The sequence below is a fragment of the Phacochoerus africanus genome, chromosome 1 (genome assembly GCF_016906955.1).
Source record: "Phacochoerus africanus isolate WHEZ1 chromosome 1, ROS_Pafr_v1, whole genome shotgun sequence".
Lineage (NCBI taxonomy): Eukaryota > Metazoa > Chordata > Mammalia > Artiodactyla > Suidae > Phacochoerus > Phacochoerus africanus.
The window spans coordinates 239,274,657-239,302,371 of NC_062544.1; the positions used below are offsets into that span (position 1 = coordinate 239,274,657).

General features: G+C 37.5%; 2 protein-coding genes across 3 annotated transcripts in view; one reads left to right on the forward strand and one right to left on the reverse strand.

The window, feature by feature from the left end:
* Positions 1–27,715, forward strand: part of LOC125134462 (uncharacterized) — a 32,936-nt gene that overhangs the window by 2,092 nt on the left and 3,129 nt on the right. The gene's annotated exons all lie outside the window — the stretch shown is intronic.
* TBC1D23 (TBC1 domain family member 23) overlaps positions 10,026–27,715 on the reverse strand; it is a 66,281-nt gene continuing 48,591 nt past the window's right edge. The window contains exons 13-19 of one of the 2 annotated variants that reach the window (XM_047793759.1): positions 27,004–27,113; positions 22,941–23,080; positions 21,546–21,590; positions 18,058–18,146; positions 14,676–14,811; positions 12,495–12,689; positions 10,026–11,699 (exon numbers count right to left, since the gene is read on the reverse strand). In XM_047793759.1, coding sequence (XP_047649715.1) covers positions 11,618–11,699; positions 12,495–12,689; positions 14,676–14,811; positions 18,058–18,146; positions 21,546–21,590; positions 22,941–23,080; positions 27,004–27,113 — 797 coding nt within the window. In that variant the 3' untranslated portion in view covers positions 10,026–11,617. The remainder of the gene's footprint in view (positions 11,700–12,494; positions 12,690–14,675; positions 14,812–18,057; positions 18,147–21,545; positions 21,591–22,940; positions 23,081–27,003; positions 27,114–27,715) is intronic. The other variant, XM_047793769.1, reaches the window with a different exon arrangement.

Consider the following 27,715-nt stretch of genomic DNA (forward strand, 5'->3'; position numbering starts at 1 on the left):
TGACTTCATGTGATAATTGTATCATGATTATTATCTTCATTCTGAGGAGTTTTGTGCTGAAGCATTTAGGGGTGAAGTGTAAGAATGTCTGGGGTTGACAATGATCAACAGAAAGAAAATATGTGCTTATATAGAGATAAACCAAATATGGCAAAATGTTTATTGAATCTGGGAGGAGGGTATATAGCTGTTCATGGTACTATTTTAAGACTTTTTAATTTTTTTGTAATAAAGATTTGAGGAGAAATACATAGCAATTTTTTTTTAAGCTTTAACAGATTATCTGGACCTGGCTTTGGAGCAGGAAGATCTTTAATAACATTTTAGATGTTGCTATGCTAATAGCTTATTGGGGTTCCTTAGTCGATATTGGCCACTTAAAATCTGGAAAAAAAAAAAAAAGTCACCCATTTCATCTAGACTTGCAAGTTTATTGGCATAAGGTTGCATCCAACAGTGGTTCCAAACATGGCTGGACATGTTTTTGGAAGACCCAGGTGGAGATGCCCAGTAGGCAGCTGGACATATAAACCCCAAGCTCAGATATCCATCCTGGAGACTGATTTGGGATCATCAGCAATTTAGACCAAGACAAAGCTCTGAATGTAGATGACAACAAGCAAGTGGATTGTGAAAGGCGCAGGCGGAAGAGAGTCCTCTGGAGCCTGGGATGAGCCAACCTAAAGACAAGAGAACCAGGAGGAGGCTATCCAGACCAAGAGCCTGAGGGTGCTGTGTTCCCTACATCAAATGCAAGAAAGCTGGTGAGCTGTATTCTAGAGAAGAGGAAAGGAATAATGAAAACTGCTTTTGAGCTTTCCCTTAGAAATTTCTGAGCATAATAGAAAAGCTAGACCCTGGGTTCCAGTTCTGGCTCTGCCACTAATTTAATATTAATACCTAGGGCAAATCACTTCACTCTCAGAACCTTTTCATCACATGTAATTCAGAAAGATTTAGAGGCAAAAGGAGACGCTGGAGGGCCAGCCCTCCCTGCCACCACCCCCCTCCCTGTCCCTTCAACTGCAGCAGCTCTGCCTTCGTGTTTTCATGTTCCCTTTTATCTGACATTTGAAAAGTAGCCAAAGAGTAAAATCACTACATTAAGTGGATCTCTAAAACTCAGCTAAAAATCTGGTGTTGCTAACCACGTCTTACAGATTTAATGACCACTTCCAGGCTGGTACTGGTCAGATTTCTGTTTTCACTCCAGAGGAGCTATTCCAGCATCTCTAGTTGCCTGTAAATCATCTCTATATACATGTCTCTTTTTTTGTTTGTTTTGCTTTTTAGGGTCACACCCGTGGCATATGAAGGCTCCCAGGCTAGGGGTTCAATCGGAGTTATAGCTTCAGGCCTACACCACAGCCACAGCAATGCCAGATCCTTAACCCACTGAGCGAGGCCAGGGATCCAACCCGCAACCTCATGGTTCCTAGTCGTATTTGTTTCCACTGTACCACGACAGGAACTCCATCTATTTATATGTCTTAATATTAGTTCGAACTCAACTGTCTGAAATTAAATTTATCCCCTCTAAAAGAGCTCCTCCTTGCTTTCCACTGTCAAAGTCGCCACCATTTATACTGTTTTCCAGTTTTCTCTGCTCCTGATTTCCTCTCCTCAAAAATCTAAGTCACTTCTATGTCTTCCAAGTTTTTTATTCCCCACCTTTGGTTAGGGACAGGTCCCTTCTTACTCTCCTGAAATACTCCTTGAATGCTGCCTTTTTGTCCCCATGACCACCATCCACGGAGAGGTCTTCCTCATTTTGGAGAGACTGCTACAGGCAACTCATAACTGGTCTCCTTTACATCAGCATTTAATCCTCCAATCACTCCTTCATAGTCTTAGAAAGTCAGTCTGGGGGAACATGGGTTCAGTTTGGGGGTAAGGTAGGTATACAAATTGTTAATAATCAGAGATGAAGGACTGAAAATCAGAAGAAGAATTGGAAGCATCTGCACCAGAATAAGAGCAGAGATTCTGAGTGGGTCATACTGGGCATAGAGCTTTTCAGAGGGCAAGAGTCCAAGTGTGTGTGTGTGTGTGTGTGTGTGTGTGTGTGTGTAAATATATATATAACAAATATATATAACTGTATAACTGTTTATAAATTTCTGATGCAGTTATCTACAAATCAGAAGACTTGGGTTCAAAACTCTGCTTTATCACCAGAAGGCCATGAAACTTTGAGCAAGTTATTAGAGTTATTAGTAAAGTAAATTATTAGTAGAGTAGGGAAAGCAACTTAAAATAACTGCACGGGCTAGAAAGTCACCTACGGAGTGAAGCTGGCAACCTTCAGAGAGAAAAGTGAGCAGTGAACTAAAAAAGGTCCCTAGCTCTGGCCTACTGTTTTCCAGACTGTCAGAAATTGTGTGGGCCACAGAGATTGTCATATTCATCCTTAAGCCACCAGTTTGCAACCCTGCTATTCTTGTTTTCATTCATTTGTTCAGCAAATAACCACCACATTTCAGGCACTGATGTAAGCACTGAGGATAGAGTGATAGATGCTTCACACTCGTAAAAGTTACTTTGGTCTAAAAAAATTTTTTTTTATGGCTGCATGTACTGCATATAGAAGTCCCCAGGCTAGGGGCTGAATCAGAGCTACAGCTGCTGGCCTACACCACAGCAATAGCAATGAAGGATCTGAGAGCATCTGAGACCTATGCTGCAGCTTGAAGCAACATGGGGTCCTTAACCCACTGAGCAAAGCCAGAGATTGAACCCATATCCTCAGAGAGACAGCATCAGGTTCTTAACTCACTGAGTCACAACAGGAACTCCTAGTCTAAATTTCTTTACTCTGCCTCTTCACAAATTAGTTGAAAGGGTCAGATAAGGAATGTGAAAAAGCCTAAGAAAACACAATCATAAAGATTCAATATAATCTATTGATAATTTTTCAGCTATTTTTTTTTTTTTTTGGTCTTTTTCTTAGGGCCACACTGCATGGCATATGGAGGTTCCCAGGCTAGGGGTCTAATCAGAGCTGTTGCTGCCGGCCTACGCCACAGCCACAGCAGTGCCAGGTCCAAGCTGGGTCTGTGACCTACACCACAGCTCACTGCAACGCCGGATCCTTAGCCCACTGAGCGAGGCCAGGGATCAAACCCGAAACCTCATGGTTCCTAGTCGGATTCGTTTCTGCTGTGCCACGACGGGAACTCTTTGAACTATTAATTTTTAAATATTTTCATTTCTATACAATAAAACTGACCATTTTGGTATAGTTCTATGAGCTTTAATTGCACGCAGGATTTGTGTAACCATCACTGCAGTCAGGATACAAAACAGTTCCAGAGCCTGACACATGCCCTTGCTCAGCTCCTTAAATAATCAAACCGTCCCCTCACCCTTGGCGACCCTGATCAGTTCTGTTCATATAATGTTGCCTCTTCTAGAATATAATATGAATGGAATCATACAGTTACGGATTTTGAGAGTGACTTCTGTCAAGTAGTCTGCCTTCAAGATTCATCCATGCTATTATTGCATGATTTAGCTCATTCCTTCTCATTGCTAAGCAGTATGACACAGGATGGGTGTGCTACGCTGTTTATCCATTAACCCACCAAAAGACATGTGGGTCGTTCCCATCTTTTGGCAACTAGAGGACTGCCATATACATTCTTGCCCAGGTTTTTATGTGATGTAAATTTCAATTTCTCTAGGTAAACACTTAGTAGTGGGATTGCTGGGTTATGTAATAAATGTATGTTTACCTTTATAAGAAACTGTGAAACTTGTCTAGAGTAGCTGTGCCACTTTGTATTCCCACGAGCAATGTATACATCTAGTTGCTTCACATCCTCATCAGCACTTGGTATTGCCAGCTTTTGTTTTCAATTTCAGTTACTCTAAGTAGGTATGTAGTGGTATTGTTGTTTTGATTTGCATTTTCCTAATGGCTAATGATGTTGAATATCTATTTATGTGCTTTTTTTGCCATCTTTATATCTCTTTTGAAGCATCTGTTCAAATCTTTACCCTTTTTAAAAAAAATTAGGTGGTTTATTTTTTTTTTCTTTTTCCCCCATTTTTAGGGCTACACCTTTGGCATATGTAAGTTTCCCAGGCAAGGGGTCGAATCCAAGCTGCAGCTGCTGGCCTACACCACAGGCATGGCATCAGCAAATTGCAATGCCAGATCTGAACCGCATCTGTGACCTACACAACTCATCACAACACCAGATCCTTAACCAACTGAGTGAGGCTAGGGATAGAACCAGCATCCTCATGGATACTAGTCGGGTTCTTAACCCACTGAGCCATAATGGGAATTCCAGGTAGTTTGCTTTCTTACTGTTGAGTTCCCAAAGTCTTTTATATCTTCTCAACACAAATCCTTTGGTGGATATGCATTTTGCAAGAATTTTTTTTTTGCAGTATGTAACTTGTCTCTCCATATGATTAGTAATAACATTTGCAGAGCAACTATTTCAGGTTTGATATGTCATATTTATCAAACTTTTTATGGATTATACTTTTTGTATCATTACCTGAGGACTCTTCATCTAAGGTCATGAAAATTCCCATTTATTAGTTTAAAATTTACATTTAGCCATATGATACAGTTTGACCTAATTTTTGTATAAGGTATGAGGCAGGTTGAGATTCATTTCTTTTATATGGATATTCATTTGTTCCATCACCATATTGAAAGGACTATCTATTCTCAACTGAATTGCCTTTGAACTTCTGCCCCCAAACAACCACTATTTTTGTGGATCCATTTCTGAATTACATATTCTATGCTTTAATTTATGTATCTATCCTTTTTACCAATACCTGTCTTGATTACTGTAGGTTATAGTAAGTCATAAAATTGGGTAAGTGTGGAGTTTCGTTGTGGTTCAGCAAGTTAAGAACCCGAGCATGCGGGTTTGATCCCTGCCCTCACTCAGCGAGTTAAGGAATCAGCGTTGCCATGAGATGTGGTGTAGGTCACAGACGCAGCTTACATGTGTTGCAGCTCAGATGTGTTGCTGTGGCTGTGGTGTGGGCTTGCAGCTGCAGCTCTGATTGGACCCCTAGCGTGGGAACTTCCATATGCCCAGGGTGTGGTCCTAAAAAGCAAAGCAAACAAACAAAACAAAAAACCATGCTGGGATTTGAACTGGAATTAAATTACATGCATAGTTCAGTGGGGAGAATTGATACGTTATATTCCAATCCATTAACATGGTATATTCTCTACTTACTTAAGTCTTTGATTTCTTCTATAAGCATTTTCTAGTTTTCAGTATACAGATCCCGCATGTTTTACTAGATTCACCCATAGATATTTTACATTTTGAACTACTATAGATATAGTATTTTTTCTTGGCTTCCATTAAGCATGTGGAACTTCCTGGGTTAGGGATCGAACTCGTGCCACAGCAGCAACTCAGGCTGCTGCAGTGACAACACTGGATCCTTAACCTGGTGTACCACAGGTAAACTCCTACAAATAGTATTTTTTAAAAAAAATTTGGTTCCAGTTGTTCAGTGCTAGTATATATATATAGCTGTATCAATGATTTTTATAAACTAAAATCATTCAGCCGTCTATGGAAAACTCACACTTAATTGTGAAATTCTAGATGCTTTCCCGCTAAGATCAGGACAAGACAGGAATGTCTGCTTCTGTCACTTCTATTCAACATTGTACTGGAAGCTTCCGTGGGGGCCATTATGTAAATGGGGAAATAAAAGGCATCCAGATTAGAATGAAAAAAAGTAAAACGGCCTCTATTCATAGATAGGACCCTTAGTAGAGAAAAATCCTAATGAATCCACAAAATACTGTTAGAACTAGTACAAAAATCAGCAAGTTGGGGAGTTCCCTGGTGGTCCAGTGGTTAGAGCTCAGCACTGTCACTGCTGCTGTTCAGGGTTCAATCCCTGGTCTGGGAACTGAGATTCCCACATGAAGCTGCTGCACACTGCAGCCAGAAGAAATAATAAAAAAAAAATCATTGAGCTAAGTTGGAAGATTAGATCCATTTACAAAACCAGTTCTATTCCACCACATTGGCAATGAATAATCTTAACATGAATTTAAGAAAACAATTCCATTTACAACAGGATCAAAAGGAAAAAAAATACCTATGAATGTATTTAACAAAGGAAGTTTAAGACTTATACACCAAAAAACTATAAAACATCATTGAAATAAGGACAACCTACATAAATGTAAAGACATCCTATGTTCCTAAGCATTAAGACGACAATAACCCCTAAATTGATCTACAGATTCAATACAATCCCTATCAAAATCCGTTTTTTTTTTTTTTTTTGGCAGAAACTGATAATCTAAAAATTCATATGAAAATGCAGAGGACTTAAGAATAACAAGAAACTCAGAAATAATCTTGAAAAACATCAAATTAGAGGACTTACACTTCCCAATTTCAAGTGACTAAAAAGCTACAGTAATCAAGATAGTGTGGTCCTGGCATAAGAATATATTTATAGGAGTTCCCTTCATGGCTCAGCGGTTAGCAAACCCAACTAGCATCCATGAGGACACGGGTTTGATCCCTGGCCTCGCTCAGTGGGTCAAGAATCCGGCGTTACTGTGAGCTGTGTTGTAGGTCACAGACATGGCTCAGATTGCATGTTGCTATGACATAGGCTGCTGTCTTCAGCTCTGAATGAACTTCTGGCCTAGGAACGTCCATATGCCATGGATGTGGCCCTAAAAAGACAAAAGCAAAAAAAAAAAAAAAGAATATATTTATAGACCGATGGAATAGACATGAGTATAGAAATAAACCTCACAGTTATAGTATGCTGAGTTTTCAAATGGATCAGTGACCTAATTTAAAAAAAATTAAAACTATAAAACTTGTAGGAGAAATCATAGGCAAAAATCTTACCTCTGGTTAGGCAACTGACTACTTAGATATGACACCAAAAACACCAAGTGACAAAAGGAAAAATAAATAAGGTAGGCGTCACCAAAACTAAGTAACTTTTATGATTCAGGGGAGTTCCTGTCGTGGGTTAATGAATCTGACTAGGAACCATGAGGTTGTGCGTTTGATCCCTGGCCTTGCTAAGTGGGTTAAGCATCCAACATTGCTGTGAGCTGTGGTGTAGGTCACAGATGCGGCTCAGATCCTGAGTTGCTGTGGCTGGGGCATAGGCCAGCGGCCACAGCTCTGATTAGACCCCTAGCCTAGGAACCTCCATGTGCCACAGGAGTGGCCCTAGAAAAGGCAAAAAGACTAAAAATAAAAACTTTTATGATTCAAAGGACACCATCAAAAATGTGAAAAGACAACCCACAAAATGGGAGAAAATGTATCTGATTAGAGATGTGTATCCAGAATATGCAAAGAGCTCTACAACTCAACAATAAAGACAAATGACTCAATTTAAAAATAGGCAAGAATTCCAGCTGTGGAACAATGGGATCGGAGGCATCTCTGGGATGCTGCTTTGATCCCTGGCCTCCTGAGGTGGGCTAAGGACCAGGTATTGCCACAGCATCATAGGCCACAACTGCAGCTTGGATCTGATCCTTGATCCTCCCAGGAACTCCATATGCCGTGAGGCAGCCCTCCCAAAAAATAGGCAAAGAATCTGAATCAAAAGTTCCCCCAAGAAGATATAAAAATAGCCAATAAGCACAAGAAACTCAACCACCATTAGTCATTAGGGAAATGTAAACGAAAACCACAATGAGATACCACTTCACATCCTAAGATGGGATAATAAAAAAAGACAGAAAATAACAAGTGTTGGTAAGAAAGTAGAGAAACTGGAGCACTCACATTACCATTTGGAATGTAAAATGGCCAAGCCCCTCTGGGAAAGTTTGGAAGTTCCTCAAAAGTTAAATGTAGAATTAACATATGACAGAGTAATTTGTAGATATCCTAGAGAACTAAAAACATGTCAACACAAAAACTTTTTATGTTCAAAGTAGTATTATTCATAATAGCCAAAAAGTGGAAGCAAACTCAATGGCCATCAATTAATAAATGAATAAAATAAATCCATACAATGGAGTATTATTCAGCCATAAAAAGAAATGAAATTCTGATACATGCTACAACATGAATACATTAGGCTTAGTAAAAGAAGCGACACAAAAGCCACTTATTTTTTTCATGAAATGCCCAGAATAAGAAAATCCAGAGAGTCAGAAAGTAAATTAGTGGTTACTAAAGGCTGGAAGGAGTGGAGGAGAGGGGAGTGACCGTTAATGTGTTAAGGGGTTTCTCTTGGGCGTCATGAAATGTCCTGGAATTAAATAGTGGTGATGGTTGTGCAACTCTGAATATACTAAAACCCACTAAATTATAGGCTTTTTAAAAAGGTAAGCTTAATGGAATGTGGATTTATATTTCAATAAAGATTTTTTAAAGACGTTAAAGGTAAAGATGAGAATTTACTTTCATCACACATTAAACCTGAGGAGTTGGGTTTCTTCCAGGTCAAACTGTCAATTTTAAATAGAAGCGAAATGCCAGTCTATGGCTGGTATGTTAGAATATCATGTTAAGGAGTTTTAGTGGTCCTGTACGGGGAGTTCCTATTATGGCACAGCAGAAACAAATCCAACTAGTATGCATGAGGATGCAGGTGCAATCCCTGGCCTCGGTCAGTGGGTTAAGGATCTGGCGTTGCTGTTAGGTTACAGGTTGTTACGGTTTTCCTTAACATGAGTCTGTGTAGGTTGCAGAGGCGGCTCGGATCTGGTGGTGTTGTGGCTGCGGTGTAGGCCAGCAGCTACAGCTCCAATTTGAGCCCTAGCCTGGGAACTTCCATATGCCGAGGGTGCGGCCCTAAAAATCAAAAAAAAAAAAAAATTAAAAATAAAGGTCCTGTGTGAAACATACCAGCGGCAGACCAGTGGTTGAGTATATATCAGTACAAACTTATCATCCTTACTAGAAAACATTTCATTAATGGTGGGCAAATATCATCAAATCTATTTAGAGAATTAATTTCATACCTTAATAAGTAATAATAATTCCCAGGGACTGGGGAGAGGGGAGGGGTGCATTTTCTATTCACTCTATTTCTTTAGCCTTGGTTTTCTCATCTTGAAAATACAGAAATGGATTTCCCATTATGGCTCAATGGAAGCGAACCTGACTAGTATCTATGAGAATGTAGGTTAAGGGATCTGGCTTTGCCAAGAGCTGTGGTATAGGTCACAGATATGGCTCAGATCTGGCGTTGCTGTGGCTGTGGTATAGGCCAGCTGCTATAGCTCCAATTTGACCCCTGCCTGGGAACTTTCATATACTGCAGGGGCGACCCTAAAAAAAAAAAAGAAAAAATATAGAAAAAATCAACCTCATAATGCTGCCACTCTGCAAACCTTGAGAGTCCATAAGAAGTAGATACCCCACAGTAAATTCTAGTTCTATGATTATTGAGCCAGTGAAGGGAGGATAAGCTACTTAAGTGCCTAATACAATCAATGAAATATATTTTCATTTGATATTCATGACTAATAACTATAGGTTTTCTTTTTTTTTTTTAATTAATTTATTTATTGTCTTTGTGCCTTTTTCTTGAGCCACTCCCACAGCATATGGAAGGTTCCCAGGCTAGGGGTCTAATCAGAGCTGTAGCCACAGGCCTATGCCAGAGCCACAGCAACATGGGATCCGAGTCGCATCTTTTACCCACACCACAGCTCACAGCAAGGCCGGATCCTTAACTCATTGAGCAAGGCCAGGGATCGAACCTGCAACCTCATGGTTCCTAGTCGGATTCGTTAACCACTGTGCCACCATGGGAACTCCAACTATAGGTTTTCTTATGAGGAAAATAAAGTTCAGAGAAGCAGATCAAGGGAGTAATTACTACATGTGGAATATAATGTCACTGTTTAACTACCTCTCCCTCTCCCCATCTAAATGAACAGAAATAGGAATCTAATACCTTCAAGCCTGAAATCTGAACATTTAAATTCTGAAAGGATAGCCCTCAATTTTCTAATTTTGTGGTGCCTATAGAGATTTACAAAAGAAGAGAAAGGGAGAAAGAGAGAGAGAGAGACATGGTCATTAAGAACAAAGTTTTGAGCAAACTGTACTGGTTTATTTACAATTGTAATTTATAAACAATAACACAAACATCTTTACATTAATATTATGAAAAAAGTCCCATGGCTGAAATAGGCAAAAAATGACACTGCAGGACATTTCTAAAAGGGGTGTCAATAGAAGGAAAAAAATGCAACACAACAGTTATGGGGAGAGTTATAAATATCAAATATTGCACCTGGCGCAATTTCATGCAAATGTCTTCAACCACTCAAGTAAACTGATTTTATTTAGATATTAGAATAAAATATCTTGAACTATGTTACCTTTTACTCACTTGATTTCCATTAAGTAAATTAAAATAACTGGCTGTAAACACAGTACATCTAAACATTTTTCTTATCAACCCCTCAGAGATAATCCATTACATTTCAGGACACTGCACGATGTGAGGATCTGCTACTCCCCCGACTGATTTTATAAGCAGTCATTCCATGACTCCAAACGTGTGCCTCGATTTCTTTCGCCAAATGTGCCTAATATGAACCTCAGTGAATTAAACTGAGAAAGTTTCAAAATCAGCAAACTATTTTTCAGTTTTGTCATATTAAGAGAATAAAAACAGTTTCAAGCCACTGGAACTTCAGTAAGAGAACAAAAACCAAAGAAAAGAAATACATTTCCAAAAGTAAAGGTAAAAACTAGTTTATATAGAGCTCTCTGATTATTTAGCTTTTCTTTAAGTGGGTATTAGTGTGGTCACAACATAATCTCAGTGAAGATAAATCCAAATGTGTTCAAAACCTGTTCTGAAATAGCCTAAATCAAATATTCCTCTTGTAATAAAGACCAATGACATTTTAAAAGATACAATTCTGTCCCCCAAATGTTAATTTTAATCTTAACATGCCTACCTACTTATTATAATGCTTTTAACTGCTCCTTAGAAACAATTAGGATGAAGTTTAGTATCTGAAGCACTCAGGGTTCAAATTATTAGCTAGTGGTGCAAAGATGACTTAGAAGCTGATGTTTCAACAGTTCACTAGCTGGTCTGCATTTGAGTTGGCTGGAATCTTCATCCATTTAATTAAAAAGATTTCACTCTTTGTAAGAACAGAAAACAGCAAGCTAGTTATTAATCTATATAATACTTTTTAGTTTCTGATACTGCTCAGTGGGAAAAACTAAATGTAGCAATTAAAGGGGTCTCTTCAACTAGTTCTATCCCTAATTTTCAGTGAAGACATTGCAAATATATATGTGTATGGTTGTTTTAAATCTGAAAGTGATGCATGTTCCCTTAAAACAGCTCTTCAAAACAGAACTGCATTTTGTACCCTAAGTGCATAAGGGCATGGGGTCAGTGACTTCAAAGTCATTTAATAACTGACCTTTATAAGAAATCATTTTACAAAACTGAAAATGCAAAAGTAAATTTAAAAAAACTTTTAAACTGTCCAGAGATTGATTATAATAATTTACACTTTCTTAGACTTGCTATTCAAGCACCCCATAAGCAAATCAAAGTCTCCGGTTAGTATTCAGTCAGGAAAATATGTCTACATTTCTCTTGGTTGCCTTAATTTCTTCTGAAATAATTTTCTTTTATATTAACTTTCCAAAGCATCCAAAACTTTCATGATCTGTTGTTTTATGGCTTTGGTGGCATCTCCTGCATTTGGAATCAAATACCTATGGAGGAAAAATATATATTAATATAGTGCCTTCTGTCCAGGACTCAACTTAGATGTCACTTCCAATAGGATGCCCTCCTACCTACTCCCCATCCCTTATTTCAGCATACACTCAAAAGGGTTACCGAAAGAAAGAAAATGTAAACGTAAAAGCAAGCTGATTTTTCATATTGTGTAGAGCAAGGTGGATGAATCACAGTTCAGGAGTCTGGAGGACTTTATTTGGTTCTATCACAAGCTAAGTGTGAAGATCTGAAAGTCATTCAACCCCTCTGGGCTTCACATTTTTACCTCTAAGATTAAAGATGATTTCGTTTTGATAGCATGTCGTTTATGGCCCTTATGCCAGTCCATGAATTGTTTGCCACAATGAAATAAGGAGGAGCTTGTACCAGACTGAAAATTAACTATACCACTCAGCGCAGTGCCTTAGTTTATTGATACTTCCAAAACAGAAATGAACAAAAATAAAAATACTGATTTACATTCCAAGAAAAGCTCCTTATGTAATTGCAAACCAGTAATCAGCACACACTGGTATGAATTACTCCTAAAGACTCTTCTGTCAAAAAGTTTGTGAAATTAGCTATGGTACTTAATGAAATCAGGTCCCAAGGGCTAAACCATGTATGACTACGGATTTGGAAGAGAAAAAGAGCAAGAATACTAATATAAGTGGTTCAAGTATCTTATTCCACCATACACTCCCCAAAATAAGAGAAACTGCTGAACTACTCAACTAGTACTGAACTAATTCAATGATTCAGATAATATCACCCTAAGAAAATCTTACCTTTCAATTGCCAAGATTTCTATTCCTGAAGCACTGCTGTTTCCATACTTGAAGGTAATTAACTCAGGATGTTTTTTTTTGGATGTAATTTTAACTACAGAATTTAGTGCTTGTCGAGACTGTATATAAGCCAATCCTTTCCGTGAAAGAATCTCCCTTAAACAGTACATATGTGTTGCAGTAACCAACAGATGACTTCAAAGGGAAAAAAGCATTAAAAAAACAAAAAGAATTTTAAAGAAAAGTCATTCAAAACAGCTGTTACTTCAACCACCCCAATTATAAAAAACATTCAACTCCAAATGGAATTAACTTTGCTTTTAAAAGGTAAAGGCAAAGGATCATCTACAAATAAAATGCTACCTAACGAAAGCTTTTAGTTTTCCTATAGTTGTATTATACAAAATTAACGTTTTTTTTTTTTTTTTGGCTGCCCTGAAGCGTATGGAGTTCCCAGGCCAGGGATTAGATCTGCACTGCAGTGGTGACCTACACCACTGCTGCAGCAACACTGGATCCTGTACTGGTCTGGGAATTGAACCTGAGTCCCAGCATGCCAGAGACACTGCCAATACTGCCGCACCACAGCAGAACTCTAAATTAATGTTTTATTAACAGATAATCCTGTAACTGTTTAAGAGCAAAGTTTATATTTCATATTAAAAATACATAATCAGAAACCATTAAAATAATAGACTTTTAGAATCTATTTTGGAATATACTACCTTTTAGACTTTTAACAGTATTGTCTAATTTGGTAAACTATCCTCATTCAACATACCATAGCACATACTTAATATCAAAGACCACTAAGCAATATCTGGCTGCCTCACTTATTTAATAATATTCTAATAACTGGATCCCAAAGGCAAAATAGGGATACAATTATTAACTACACCCAACCTTGTGTCAGCTCACTTTTAACATATTTTACACATACTTTTATGTATTAAATTGCACATACTCTTATGTAATATGTAAGAAAAATATCAAGATACCCAGGATGTAGGGCATTCCACAGAAAAATTGGCCTAGACTCAAAGAAGTCATCTGCCATGAAGCAAAAGGGGGAAGTGGAGGTGAGGGGAGCAGCATTTTGTACACTGGTTGAGACCTAAAGAGTGATAACAGGCAAATGCAATATGTGAACAGGACTGGATCCCACATCAGGAAGGAAAAACCAGACTATAAAGACACTTTGGGGGCACACTGAAAAATGTGAGTGTGGTCTGTATTGAATGATGTTCATTTTTAAGGTTTTTAAAGATATGATAGTGCTATTGGAGTTGTGGAGGAGAATGTTCATATTCTTGCAGGATTTATGCTAAGCATTTAGGAGTAAAGTATCACATCTATAAGCTTCTTTTGAATGGTCTGACAAAAGGAAAGTGTGTACGCATATACATACATAAATAGAGAGATGGGTAGTGTGAAAAAAAGTTAAAAGCCAGTGATTCTGAGAGGCTTATAAAGATGTTCAATATACCATTTCTTCAACTTTTCTGTTTAAACTTTTCAAAATTAAGATTTATATAAGAAATATTTTTTAAAAATCAAGACATGCTGTATAGCAGAAATTGATAGACCAACTATAATATAAAATTATAATAGAAAAAATAAAAATCTTAAAAAAAAAATCAAACATACGTAACAGAGGGAAATTATATCTTATTGGATAAATAAAATTTCTCCTGTAGTTAACTTTTTTTTTTTTTTTTTTTTGGCTGTACTCACAGCATATGGAAGTTTCCAGGCCAGGGTTCAAACCTATGCCACAGCAGCAAACCGGGGGCCATAGCCACAACACCAGATCCTTAACCCGCTGCACCACAAAGGGAACTCTTGCAGTTAACTTTTTCATTACCCTAAATTCAATTTTACTTCTGAAGAAGATATTTTAAAAAGTACCTAGGAGGAGTTCCCATCGTGGCTCAGTGGTTAACGAATCCAACTAGGAATCACGAGGTTGTGGGTTTGATCCCTGGCCTTGCTCAGTGGGTTAAGCATCCAGCGTTGCCATGAGCTGTGGTGTGGGTTGCAGACGCAGCTTGGATCCTGTGTTGTTGTGGCTCTGGCATAGGCTGGTTGCTACAGCTCCAATTCAACCTCTAGCCTGGGAACCTCCACATGCCACAGGAGTGGCCCAAGAAATGGCAAAAAGACGAAAAAAAAAAAAAGTACCTAGGAAACATGTGTCCACTTTCTTTTACTTCTTTACAAGGAAAATGATGCTTGACATCTGGCTTGTTTATCCAAGTCTGAATGTTTACAACTTCTTTTCTATCATCATCTGACATTGAAGAACTGTCAATTTCATCTATAAAGAATTTAAGATGTTAAAAGTGGGTAACAGGAATAGACACACAGATATAGAAAACAAATTTATGGTTACCAAAGGGGAAAGGGCAGGGGAGGGGAAGGACAAATTAGGAGTTTGGGATTAACACATACACACTACTATAACCAATAAGGACCTACTGTATAGCACAGGGAAATCTACTCAACAGCCTCTAATAACCTATAATGGAAAAGAATCTGAGAAAAGAATATATATACAGATGTATATACGTACAATTAAATCACTTGCTGTATACCTGAACCTAACTCAACATTATAAATCAACTACACTTAAATTTTTTAAAAATCCCCTCTAAAAAAGGGAAAAAATGTATCAAATCAAAATATTGTACACCTTAAGTGGAGTTCCTGTCGTGGCGCAACAGAAACAAATCTGACTAGGAACCATGAGGTTACGGGTTCGATCCCTGGCCTTGCTCAGTGGGTTAAGGATCTGGCATTGCTGTGAACTGTGGTGTAGGTCGAAGACACGGCTCGGATGTGGTACTGCTGTGGCGTAGGCTGGCAGCTATAGCTCCGATTAGACCCCTAGCCTGGGAACCTCCATATGCTGCAGTTGCAGCCCTCAAAAAGACAAAAGACCAAAAAAAAAAAAAAAGAAAATTGTACACCTTAAACTTACACAATGTTACTGTCAATTCTATCTCAACAGAAATAACATTTTTTTAAAGTCCACAGTAACTTAACAATAAAAAAGGGGGTTATTACTTCAAAAACCATACACTTCTTAATAGCCTGAAAAAAATTTCGGTAGCATTTTAAACAGACAAGTTGAGAAAAAACTAATCCAGCTATCGTATTTCCATATGCCATTGTTACTAATTTCAATTTTTTTTTAATATAGCATAGCTCTAATTATGACTTGTCGTAGAGAGATGGCAGAATCATTCAGTAATAATATTAGCACCTATCTTGAGGGCAAAGATGGCACAGTTCTTTTGCTCTTGCTAGTTTCTTTTTCTTTTTTAACTGAAGTATATAGTTGATTTAAAAAATTATATTAGTTTCAGTGTACCACACAATTATTTAATATTTTTTATAGATTATACTCCATCTGAAGAGTTGCTGGTTTCTCATTTTAAGGATATAACAACAACAACAACAAAAAATCTATCATGGGATAAATAAAAAATCTATTTAGTGGGACTTTTTTTTTCTTTTTTGGTGAGAGAGATTAAGACATTCTAATTTAAGAGAAATAATACTCAGAGTTAATAATTATATGTCCTCTTTTCTTTTTAAAAAATCAAAATATAAGGAGACATAATTTAAAAAAGGAAATCTCACGTATCTATTCACTTACAACTTAAAAAAGTGAAACCCTCATGTACCTCTTCCCAATCACATTTCCTTTCCTTCTCCAGTAAGAAACAGTGACTATCTGAATTGGTGTCATGTATTAACCTTTAACCATACATGAATATCCTTAAATAATATATAGTAGTGTTCTGCATTTTAAGTTAAAATGGAGCATTTTATTCCTCTGCAACTGCTACCCTACTCCCAACATTGTAAAATTTATCCATGTTGATACACACAGCTCTAGTTTTATTTTCATTACTATGCAATTTTTTGTAGTGTAAATATATGTGGGGTGTTTACGCATATATTATAGTATAAATATACCATAATTTATTCATTCATTTACCTCTTCCCTTTGTTAATGGAACAAGAAATATTCAGGGAGAGATAGAAACTGATGGATAACAGGAACATGGAAAAAGGAGAAAAAGAAACAATCACAAACAGCACAGAAATGTATGAAACAGAAGATAAGAAGTAGCTGGAGATGGTGTTGGGGAAAATCTACATAGAAATAAAATACATTGTATTGATTATCTTGCTACAATGTAAAATAAAAGAAATATATTTTTAGATTTTATATAGAGGAATATAAAAATTTTGTGTAGGAGAAAACAAAAATTCTGTATATTTGCTTAAAAAAAGAAATAGTATACAGAAAATTATATTTACCTCATAAGTTTTCAAGAAGGTGATTCTGTAATATTTATAAAAATGTCAAATGTGATTCCCTCTAGTCTGGCAATCCTACTGTTAAGAATTTACCCTCTGGATATACTTGGAAAAGTTCACCTATATACATATATGCATAAAAATAGCTATTGCTATTTGAAACAGGAAAAAACATGGAAAATTATTGATGTCAATTGGGAAAAGTCTGATTTAATTATGGTATATTTGTATAATACAGAGAGAACTGAGGAGGTATATGGGCTGAGGTGGAAAACATGCATCACGTATTACTAAACAGAAAAAGCAAGATGAGATTTGGGAGTATTTTTTATTTTGTATTTTATATACTGTTTTATTTTTTCTAATTCAATACACATTAATATTATTTATGATTACTTAGCCATGATAATCTGGGAAATAGGATTATATGCAAAATAGTAAACTATTTTTTAAAATATAAAAGGCAATGATTGAGAATGACAAATTTCCCTGGCAAAACATCCCCATCTTGTGGCCCTTTAGGATACTGCTTCTAGTTTTATTTTTATTTATTTATTTTTTTGTCTTTTTGCCATTTCTTGGGCCGCTCCCACGGCATGTGGAGGTTCCCAGGCTAGGGGTCTAATCGGAGCTGTAGCTGCCAGCCTACACCAGAGCCATAGCAACTCGGGGATCTGAGCTGCGTCTGCAACCTACACCACAGCTCACGGCAACGCCGGATCGTTAACCCACTGAGCAAGGGCAGGGATCAAACCCGCAACCTCATGGTTCCTAGTTGGATTCGTTAACCACTGCGCCACAACGGGAACTCCTGCTTCTAGTTTTAAAAGGCTCTTTTCAAATGTCTCAATTTCGGAATTCCCTGAACATCAGCCCCACACCTCTCAATCCCCTATGTGGGTGGATCAAGGGGATTTAGATCCAACCCTATGGATTTAAATACTGTTTCTACACTGATAATTCCCAGATTATCACTACCTCAGACTTCTCTCCTCAGCTAAAGACCCATAATCAACTGCCTACTCAGTATTTCTACTTGGATTTCTAGAACGCACAATTTAAGATGTCTAAAACCAAACTCTTCATTGAAAAAAAACACAGACTTTCCAATCTCCTCTACAGAATCGCACTGTTACTTTTTTTTTTAAGCAGTTGTTCAGAATGATCTCTCCCTATATAATCGTTCCTGGTGCCTAAGGAAAGCAGTCTATAGATGAGTGTATTACTACACCTGTGTCGTATTCTTCTTCATCCCCAATGCTGAAAACAGGCTTTACGCCACGGTAAGGCTTGCCCACTCTGTCGCTGCTGCTCACATGCCTAAATTAAAAGAATTGTAGGAGGGAAATCATCACTGAAGTTATCAACGGTTGTCATCAAGTATCATTTGAATATTAAAACAAAATACAAATGTTCTTTGCCCCCCCCCCCACATATCACCCAGTTTTAGGGTAGCTATGTTAAGGAAATTGAAACAAGATAAGGAAATTATGTTAGCAAAAGTGGAATAAGGTATGCAGATGGCTTTCAAGTCTGTAAAAATTAAACAATTTTAATATTCATATTAAAGCCAATGCATTGGGAAGTTACTTCACCTCTCTGTGCTTCTGTGTCCGTATCTATAAAATGGTGATAACAGTATCTACCCTTCCTGGGTACTAGAAAATTAAATCAGTTAATATTTCGTAAAGCCCTGAGAACAATGCCTGGCATACAGCAAGTGCTGTATATATGTTTGTTAAAACAGGTTATGAAACCAAATATTCAGTTCCCGTTGTGGCTCACTGGAAATGAACCCGACTAGTATCTAAGAGGATTTGGGTTCAATCCCTGGCCTCGCTCAGTGGGTTAAGGATCTGTTATTACCCTGAGGTGTGGTGCAGGTGGCAGATGTGGCTAGGATCCTATGTTGCCTGCCTGTGGTGTAGGCTAGCAGCTGTAGCTCCGATTCAACCCCTAACCTGGGAACTTCCAGATGCCGCATCTGTGGCCCTAAAACTCAAAAAAGCAAAACAAACAAACAAACATTCCAGTAGGAGTGCCTAAGGCTTCTCATATAGGTGCAAATGTCTTAAGCTTTCTCCTCTCATTTTTTATTACTGTTACTTTTAATAGAAACTAATATGATATTTCTTTTACATAAATAAACCATGACAATAAATCCACCTTTTTTTTTTGTCTTTTTGCCATTTCTTGGGCCGCTCCTGTGGCATATGGAGTTGCTAAGCTGTAGCCACCAGCCTATGCCAGAGCCACAGCAACATGGGATCCGAGCCGCATCTGCGACCTACACCACAGCTCACAGCAACGCCGGACCCTTAACCCACTGAGCAAGGGCAGGGACCGAACCCGCAACCTCATGGTTCCTAGTCGGATTCGTTAACCACTGCGCCACGACGGGAACTCCCCTCACCTTTCATTTTTAACTGACAGAAACATAAACATGTAAACTCAAACTTAATTAGTTCTACAGGAAGTATGACCCCTCTTTTTAATACAAACATTTATATTTCATTACTTTTCAGGTAATCTGAAATAAACCAAGAAATAAAATTAAAATATTTCAATAAAATACTGCATGTTTGGGGAGAAAGAGTATTGTATTATTTGTAGGATAAGGCTCAGTTAGGGTTATCTATGATGAAAGAAAACTGCAGCTTTTTTTTTTCCAAGAGACAGTTAAATATGGAAAAAAATCAAGTTACATGTCTTTACTTAGCCTTAGAATTCAATTTTTTCCAGAAAACTGAGATCAAATCTGCATTTTAAATAATTTCTTAATACCTATCACCAATAAAAATATTATTATGATCTAATTTTGCTAAAAGACATTTAAATCTGTCCTTTTCCCAAAACATTCCTCAACAGAAAACCAATAAAAGTTCAGTGTATTACAGAACTATAAGTTAATCAATACACTGCTTACAGTTAAAATCATAAAATCACTTGATTTTATGTTAAAGTATATCTAATGTAAAATTATTCTGTAAATTATCAAACTATTGTCATTAAAGACAGAAAACGTAAGAAATAGCTCAAATATCTAGGGAACCCATGGAGTTCCCGTCATGGCTCAGTGGTTAACAAATCTGACAGGAACCATGAGGTTGAGGGTTCGATCCCTGGCCTTGCTCAGTGGGTTAAGGATCTGGTGTTGCCGTGAGCTGTGGTATAGGTTACAGACGTGGCTCGGATCCCGCATTGCTGTGGCTCTGGCGTAGGCTGGCGGCTACAGCTCCAATTGGACCCCTAGCCTGGGAACCTCCACATGCCGCGGGAGTGGCCCTAGGAAAGGCAAAAAGACAAAAAAAAAATTAAGAATATGGGATAAAACTTAGGAGTTAAATAAAATTAGACTAATTCAGTGGTCCTGTAACAAGAGAAAATAGATGATTCACAAATAGATTATAATTTTAAAAGATATAAACTTTTTAAAAACTATAAAATTATAAGCTTGGTAACTGGCATTATGCAGGAGCAGTCACAGTATGTAACAGCTCTTATTGGTAAATTGAAAGTAAACTATTGTTAAAAAATGCTTTTTTTTTTTTTTTTTGTCTTTTTAGGGCCGCACCCAAGGCATACGGAGGTTCCCCGGCTAGGGTTTGAATTGGAGTTACAGCTGACGACCTACACCACAGCCACAGTAACTCGGGATCCGAGCCACATCTCCGACTTACACAACAGCTCATGGCAATGCCAGACCCTTAACCCACTGAGTGAGGCCAGGGACTGAACCTTCGTCCTCATGGATACTAGTCAGATTTGTTTCCGCTGAGCCATGATGGGAACTCCAAAAAACGCTACTTATAATTCACTAAAAATATTGAAATCACCTGCCAAAAAAGTCAATTCCATTATTCCAAAGCTTAACTTATATTCAAAGTATGACTAGAATTTCTTTTTAAATGTTCTCAGGTATTGCTATAATTGATATTATAATTCAAATTGCAAAAAAAGCATGAGCATAAAAACTATAAAGCCATATGGTATAAAGTTCTTTTTTTCATCCTAATTGAAGAGCCAGTAGATTTTTAAACTTCAAACCTATGGAATCTAATGACAAGTACCCCTTCTTATTGGGGACAGAGAAGAGATGGATTATATATCAACATGTCCACCATGGCCTAATTTCTTTCGAGGAAAAGCAAAAGCAAAACCCTAGAACTGTAGTTCTTTGGAACCAATTTACATAATAACTCACCAACTTAAATACATATATTTTATTAAGAAAATTCTGCAGATACTATAAAATTACAAAATACATGAAATAACAAAAAACTTGAACCACAAACTATGCCTTTTCTTGGGTGCTGTAATTTTCTCTACTGTTAAGGCATGAGACAGAAGTAAATGACCTCCAAAGCTAATACCCTGCCAACTGCAAGACTACCTATTTTCTTTGTTTCACCTTCCTCTGTCTCATAATAAAAACTGCAGATTTTATGAAGTTTCTTGGCTTTGAATGTACTTGATTTTCATCTCAGGAATGGGAACTATAAAGGTGGCAAGGGAAAAAAATAAAATGTTTAAGCAAAAAAACCCAAAAAGAAACACATCAAATCAGCATCCCACACTCCTAAAAGCAGAATGAGTAAAGTTAAGCATTTCAAACAGCTGCACAAAATTTGAGCCAAGACAGCATGAGGCTTATAGATAGCATGAGGCATGCTAAAGGAAAAGGATGGTCCAGTAAAGCTGCTCTACTCATTGGCTTACCGCTCGGTACATGTTCTGTCTGGCCAAGGAAGATTGAAAGACATTCTACAGCAAATTGAGGCAGAGGACAGAACAATATGATTATTAAAAATACAACAGATTTAGAACAAAAATATAGTATAATCAGTTTTTCTAACCCAGAATGTATACTAAAAGGTTTTGATCATCCCAAGTACAAAGAAAAATGAAGAAAAGCCAGTTGCAAGTGATTCTTTTATCAAAGACAATAAAGTCTTTTCGATTCAGAATTATCACCAGTTTGTTTTAAATTAATGCATTTTAAAATAAAATTTTAAGTGTTCATGCTATAACATGTAGTAATAACAGCACCCTAATTCAGAATGTGGTAACTGAAAATACTGAAAATATATTAGGCTTTTGAAAGCAGATATAATTTTAATGGGCAAAAAAAAAAAAGAGCTTTTAGGCTTGAAAAAACACTTCTAACATTTTTCAGTTGTCCATTTTAGACAAGGTGCATTTTTTTGGATTAGTGAAAATAACATACATCTTCTTTGCTATTTACTAAGTGGGAAAAAAAATGCCTCTGTATGCATACGTACTATATTTAATAGAGTGAAAAACTGCAAAATCCTTATATTCAGTTCTTAAAGTCAAATATTTCAACTTTCCTAAGATACTGCAAGACATGAGAGTGGAATTAAACACTCTAACACATTTCCAAGATCAAGCTTGCTTAGAAACAAATTTTGAATTTCACGCTGAAAACACTGTTAGCCTTGAACTCTAAGAACCAGAAAGATCAATGAGACTAGTAGGTGAAGAAAAAAACATACTGTGTACTCAGTTCCAGTGAGAAACAATACAACACATTTTTAAACTTATCTTTTGTTTGCTGGGTACTTTATTTGTAATTCAGGAGAAAACAGGGATCACATGTTGTGAACAAAATTCTATCAAGATCTGAATTCTTAAACTTAAGAAAATGGTTTTCTGCTTTATTTAATACAACCAAGTTTTCTTAGGTTTTAAAATCCTGAAGCAGAGGAAGAAGTTCCTGCTATGAGATTACTGCACTTAGTAGATGATTCCCAACCATTTGACACATGGGAAACAGCTACTACATAAAGTATAATACATATAATAATAGCATTGGAATATTTTTTTCTAATGAATGGTGCGAATGGGCAGAATTATTATTTGCTTCCTCTTCTGAGCAGTGGGAGAAGAGAGGGCAATCTTTATAGTCAAATTTTACAGCAATAAAGGATATCTCTGTGATTATGATGATAACTGGAATCAGTAAAAAAAAAAAAAAAAGAGTAATGTATGATCCCTTTCTAGAACACATTCCATTCAACTAACATTTACTGTAAGATACTTTTCTTTAGTTTTAATTACTCATCACAAATTCATACCATATAAGCAACTCACCGGTCCACAGGAGTTGATGTATTCTCAATAAAACTGATAACTTTTTCCCTGACATTAACAGATTTTGTCTTCAAAGCAACAGTCATTTTATTTACTAGAGATTTCATTCCTCTATCACTTGAGCCATTAGAAGATTCACCCTAGGGGGCAGGAAAAAAAAGAACTTACTGATGAAATAACTGCTCTCCAAGTGATTAGGACACACACACTGCTTACCACTAAGCGTTATCTAAATGTTATGCAATGAACTGTGCACCCCACCACCATCACCAATTCAGATGTTAAAGTCCTCATTCCCAGTAAACCTAAGAAAGAGACTGTTCAAGGACACAGGGCTCTTTAAGAATAAATTAAGGTTGAGGTCACATAGGTGGGCCCTAACCAACATGGCTGATGTGCTTATAGGGAAAGGGCTACCCAGACAGAGAAAAAAGGGCATGTGGGACACAGTAACAAGGCAGTCATCTGCACACCAAAGAGAGGTCAAACCTTTGATCCCAGACATCCAGCCTCCAGAACTAAGAGAAAATAAATTTCTGTTGTTTAAGCCTCTTAGTTGTATTTTGTTATGACAGCCTGATACATTGAGTGAAATGATTTTAAGAATGGAAGGTAGAAATGAAACATGAGGATATGTATTATATGCATAAATGTGTGGAGCCCGAAATTATCTTCTTTATTCAATAAAAACTAAACTTACTGACCTTAGTCTATAAAAATAAGCAAAAGTAAAATCAGAATATCATTTGTATAATCAAGGTATCATTCATATTGCTAAATTTTTATTTTATTTTTATTTTTTTGTCTTTTTGCCATTTCTAGGGCTCTTTCTGCGGCATACGGAGGTTCCCAGGTGAGGGGTCTAATCGGAGCTGTAGCCACCGGCCCACGCCAGAGCCACAGCAATGCAGGATCCGAGCCGCGTCTGCAACCTACACCACAGCTCACAGCAACGCCGGATCCTTAACCCACTGAGCAAGGGCAGGGACCAAGCCCGCAACCTCATGGTTCCTAGTCGGATTCGTTAACCACTGCGCCACGACAGGAACTCCCTGCTAAATTTTTAAATACTTATTTCTTGTAAATTTTTGCTGTTTAAAACATTTTTATTTAGGCTCTTAATTTCTCAAGAGAAGTTATCCCTATGTACCTGATATAATAGGTGTGAGTCTAATTCTTTTTGGAGTTAGATTTTATTTCTGAATCTTCTTTGCAGGACATAGATTCATAGTACAGATACATATAAACACTTTCATGACAGTAATGGAAAACTGTCAGTCATGAACATGTGGTAGTTTAGAGCACTGTCTTGATATGTGTTAAGGTGCCAGCAGTTTTATCCATCATTTCCTCTGCACTATTTGTGACAATGTCAACACAGAGAAAAACACAAGTGATGTCTTGATATTCTTTTTGAAAATGGTTTTGATGTTATGGATTCCCTGACATGATTTCTAAAATTCTTGAAGGTCTGAGAACCATACTTCAAGTGTGTAAGTTTTAGGCCTATGATACCTAAGAATTGAAGACATCCTCTCTCTTTTTAGCTATTCCTTCTGTTTGATCTTGAAAGTGCAACTCTCTTGTTTGAAAAGTCCCTAAATGTAATTGAATTGTATATAATTGCTCCTTTATACCCTATAGGGCAAGCTGGAAGTAGATGTCAAAAGTTTAAAAATGTGTGGGTTCAATCCCTGGCCCAGCTCAGTGGGTTAAAGGACCCAGTATTGCCACAGGTTCTACACAGGTTGCAGCTAGGGCTCTGATTCAATCCTTGGTTTAGGAACTTCCATGAGTGGTGGGTGCAGCCTTTAAAAAAAAGAAAAAAAGAAAAAAAAGAGAATGGATCATTAACTAATTAACACAAAAACCATGTTTCTATTTCCATATACAGGAGTTCCTGCTGTGGCACAGTCAGTTAATGATCTGGCTTGTCTCTGTGGCAGCACTGGTTCAATCCCTGGCCTGGCCCAGTGGTTTGGGGTCCAGTCTTGCCACAGCTGTAGCTTGGATTCAATCCCTGGCCCAGGAACTTCCATATGACAGTTTCTTTATTTTTTTATCTTTTTGCCATTTCTAGGGCCGCTCCTGCAGCATATGGAGGTTTCCAGGCTAGAGGTCCAATTGGAGCTGTAGCTGCCAGCCTACGCCAGAGCCATAGCAACTCGGGGATCTGAGCTGCGTCTGCAACCTACACCACAGCTCACGGCAACGCCGGATCCCTAACCCACTGAGCAAGGCCAGGGATCAAACCCGCAACCTCATGGTTCCTAGTCAGATTTGTTAACCACTGAACCACGACGGAATCTCCATGACAGTTTCTTTAATAACCTCAATCATTGTTTTTCAAATCTGAAGATAAAAACTTCAAGAGAAAAACTATCCAAAGCTATGGGTGGGAATATAAATTAGAATAATGGTTTTTTTTTGGAGGGCAATTTAACAATAATGCAGAATTCTAAGGATTTTAATATGTAATCTTTTGATTAAGTTATTCCACTTCTAGGATGAAATAATCATGACATGTCAATAAATATGTCAAATACGCTACCTCAAAAATTAGCTGTAGTAGCGTTTATAATAGAAAATGAGTGGAAGCAATGTAAATATTAAACAATATGGGACCACCTGAACAAATTATAATATAGTCATTCTATTTAGCCATTCAAAATAAAAATAGCAAATATTTATTAAATAACAGGTGATTTTGGAGTTCCCATCATGGCTTAGCAGTAATAAATCCGACTGGTAACCATGAGGATGTGGGTTTTATCCCTGGCCTTGCCCAGGGGGTAAAGGATGCAGCGTTACTGTAGGTCGCAGACATGGCTCCAGTGTTGCTGTGGCTGTGGTTAGGCCAGCAGATGCAGCTCCACTTTGACCCCTAGCCCAGGAATTCCCATGTGTCTCATGTGCAGCCCTAAAAAGAAAAAACAAAAAAATGATGATTCCATACAAAGAGCTCTTAGATACTTAGAGGATCAAGCTAAAAACTTAATTATCAGAGAATCCTCATCTGCTAATAATGTGACAATAATTTGGTTTGATTTACAGAGCTGAATATAAACTCTGTAAATCAAATCCTCTAGTGTTACAAATTTATAATAACTACTATAAAATATGTAAGTGACAGGTACAGCATTTTACATTCACTTGCACATTTAATTCTCAAATCATTCTTATGAGGAAGGTTCATCCCTGTTTTCACAGATAGAGAAACCAGAGCAGAAAGACCTTGCTGGAGATCTGTAAGAAAGTAAATTGTACAGACAGAAACCTGAACACCCAGGTTTAAGTCAGACTGGTAAGCCCAAGCATGTAACTATGACCCTGTATCAGAATTCTCCTATTTCTGACTTAAAGAATGTTTGTTAGGTAGATGGGGACTACTTATTAAGAAAATGATTTGATGACACCTATGTCAAATGACATAAAATACTGAAAATGCACAAAAAACTTACTGCCTAAATTAATTTTCAAAGCAGAACAGATTTACCCACTATAGCAAAACTCTTGCAGTAATGTACATCCCAGTAACTAAAAGTGAAATATAATGGGATTGGCAGTTAGTTCCTGTCTTCCTCTGCCTGGCCCATTCTCAAATATGAGTAGACTGAAGTCCTAACCATGTAAGGATTAGGTAAGGAGGAGAGATACATACATGATATGCAGGAGATATGATCATGAGCCTCAGTATTCTCCTGGCCCAAACTAACTGGGAGATTCCTAGAGCCAGCTCACTTTAGAGTCCTAGCCAGTCACAGGACTCAGAATTATTTCCACTGATATGTAAGTTGGAAGAGAAAACTGTCACAGGGTAATACTAAGCTGTAGCTGAACAGGGAGAAATCTGATTTCAGCAGGTGGGCCACCAGAATTCCTGGCAAGTTTCACTGTGCAGCTCTGCTCCCATCATTTCATTAACCTCACGATAATATGATTCCTCACTGTATATGTCTGAAGTATTTTGATTCCATTCTGTTATGGTAGGTGTTTAGCTGCTCATTACCTTTTCTGGGCATTTATCCAAATCTGGTGACACAGTCTATGTATATACACTTACATCAACAGAAGAAGTGATACTGCTCCTTGAGCCTGAGGTACTAGCAATCCAATGGCCATATCCATTTTCTGGTCCATCCACATTAATGTCTGCCAGGTGCTGCTGCAGTGCTTATTAAACAGGAAGAAGAAAAAAAAAAATCCTGACATATCAACACCCTTTGGAAGGATTCATTACCAGGCAAGTGTAATAAACATGCCATAGCTGAATGAAAAAGGATACAAGAGCATAATCACGAGTATTTATCTCAGCACCTCTGTAAAGGAGTAAAGGCTCCAGGCTCCAGAAAGTCCTTTCTCTCTTCTTCCTTCCGAAGCCCTCTCTCTGTACATACTTAATTTTCCTTAATTGAATCTAAGGGTGATAATAACTGTATACGTAGGCTTGATGTTTTCCCCTTTGGAAGGTAATCTTTCAGGGATTAATAAATAATCTTAGCAACATTTCTATGGCACCTATTATACAAATGTCATAAAGGATTAACAGAAAACCTATGGGGAAGTTCCTGTGTGGTGCAGCAGGCTATGGATCTGGCACTGCCGAAGCTGTGGCATAGGTCACAAACACAGCATGGGTTCAATCCTCAGCCTAGGAACTTCCACATGTTGTGGGTATGGTCAAAAAAAAAAAAAGAAAGAAAGAAAAGAAAACCTATGTTAGGTCTTGTTTACCATAAGAGACATCAGTTAATCCTTCCAATAATAAAGAATTG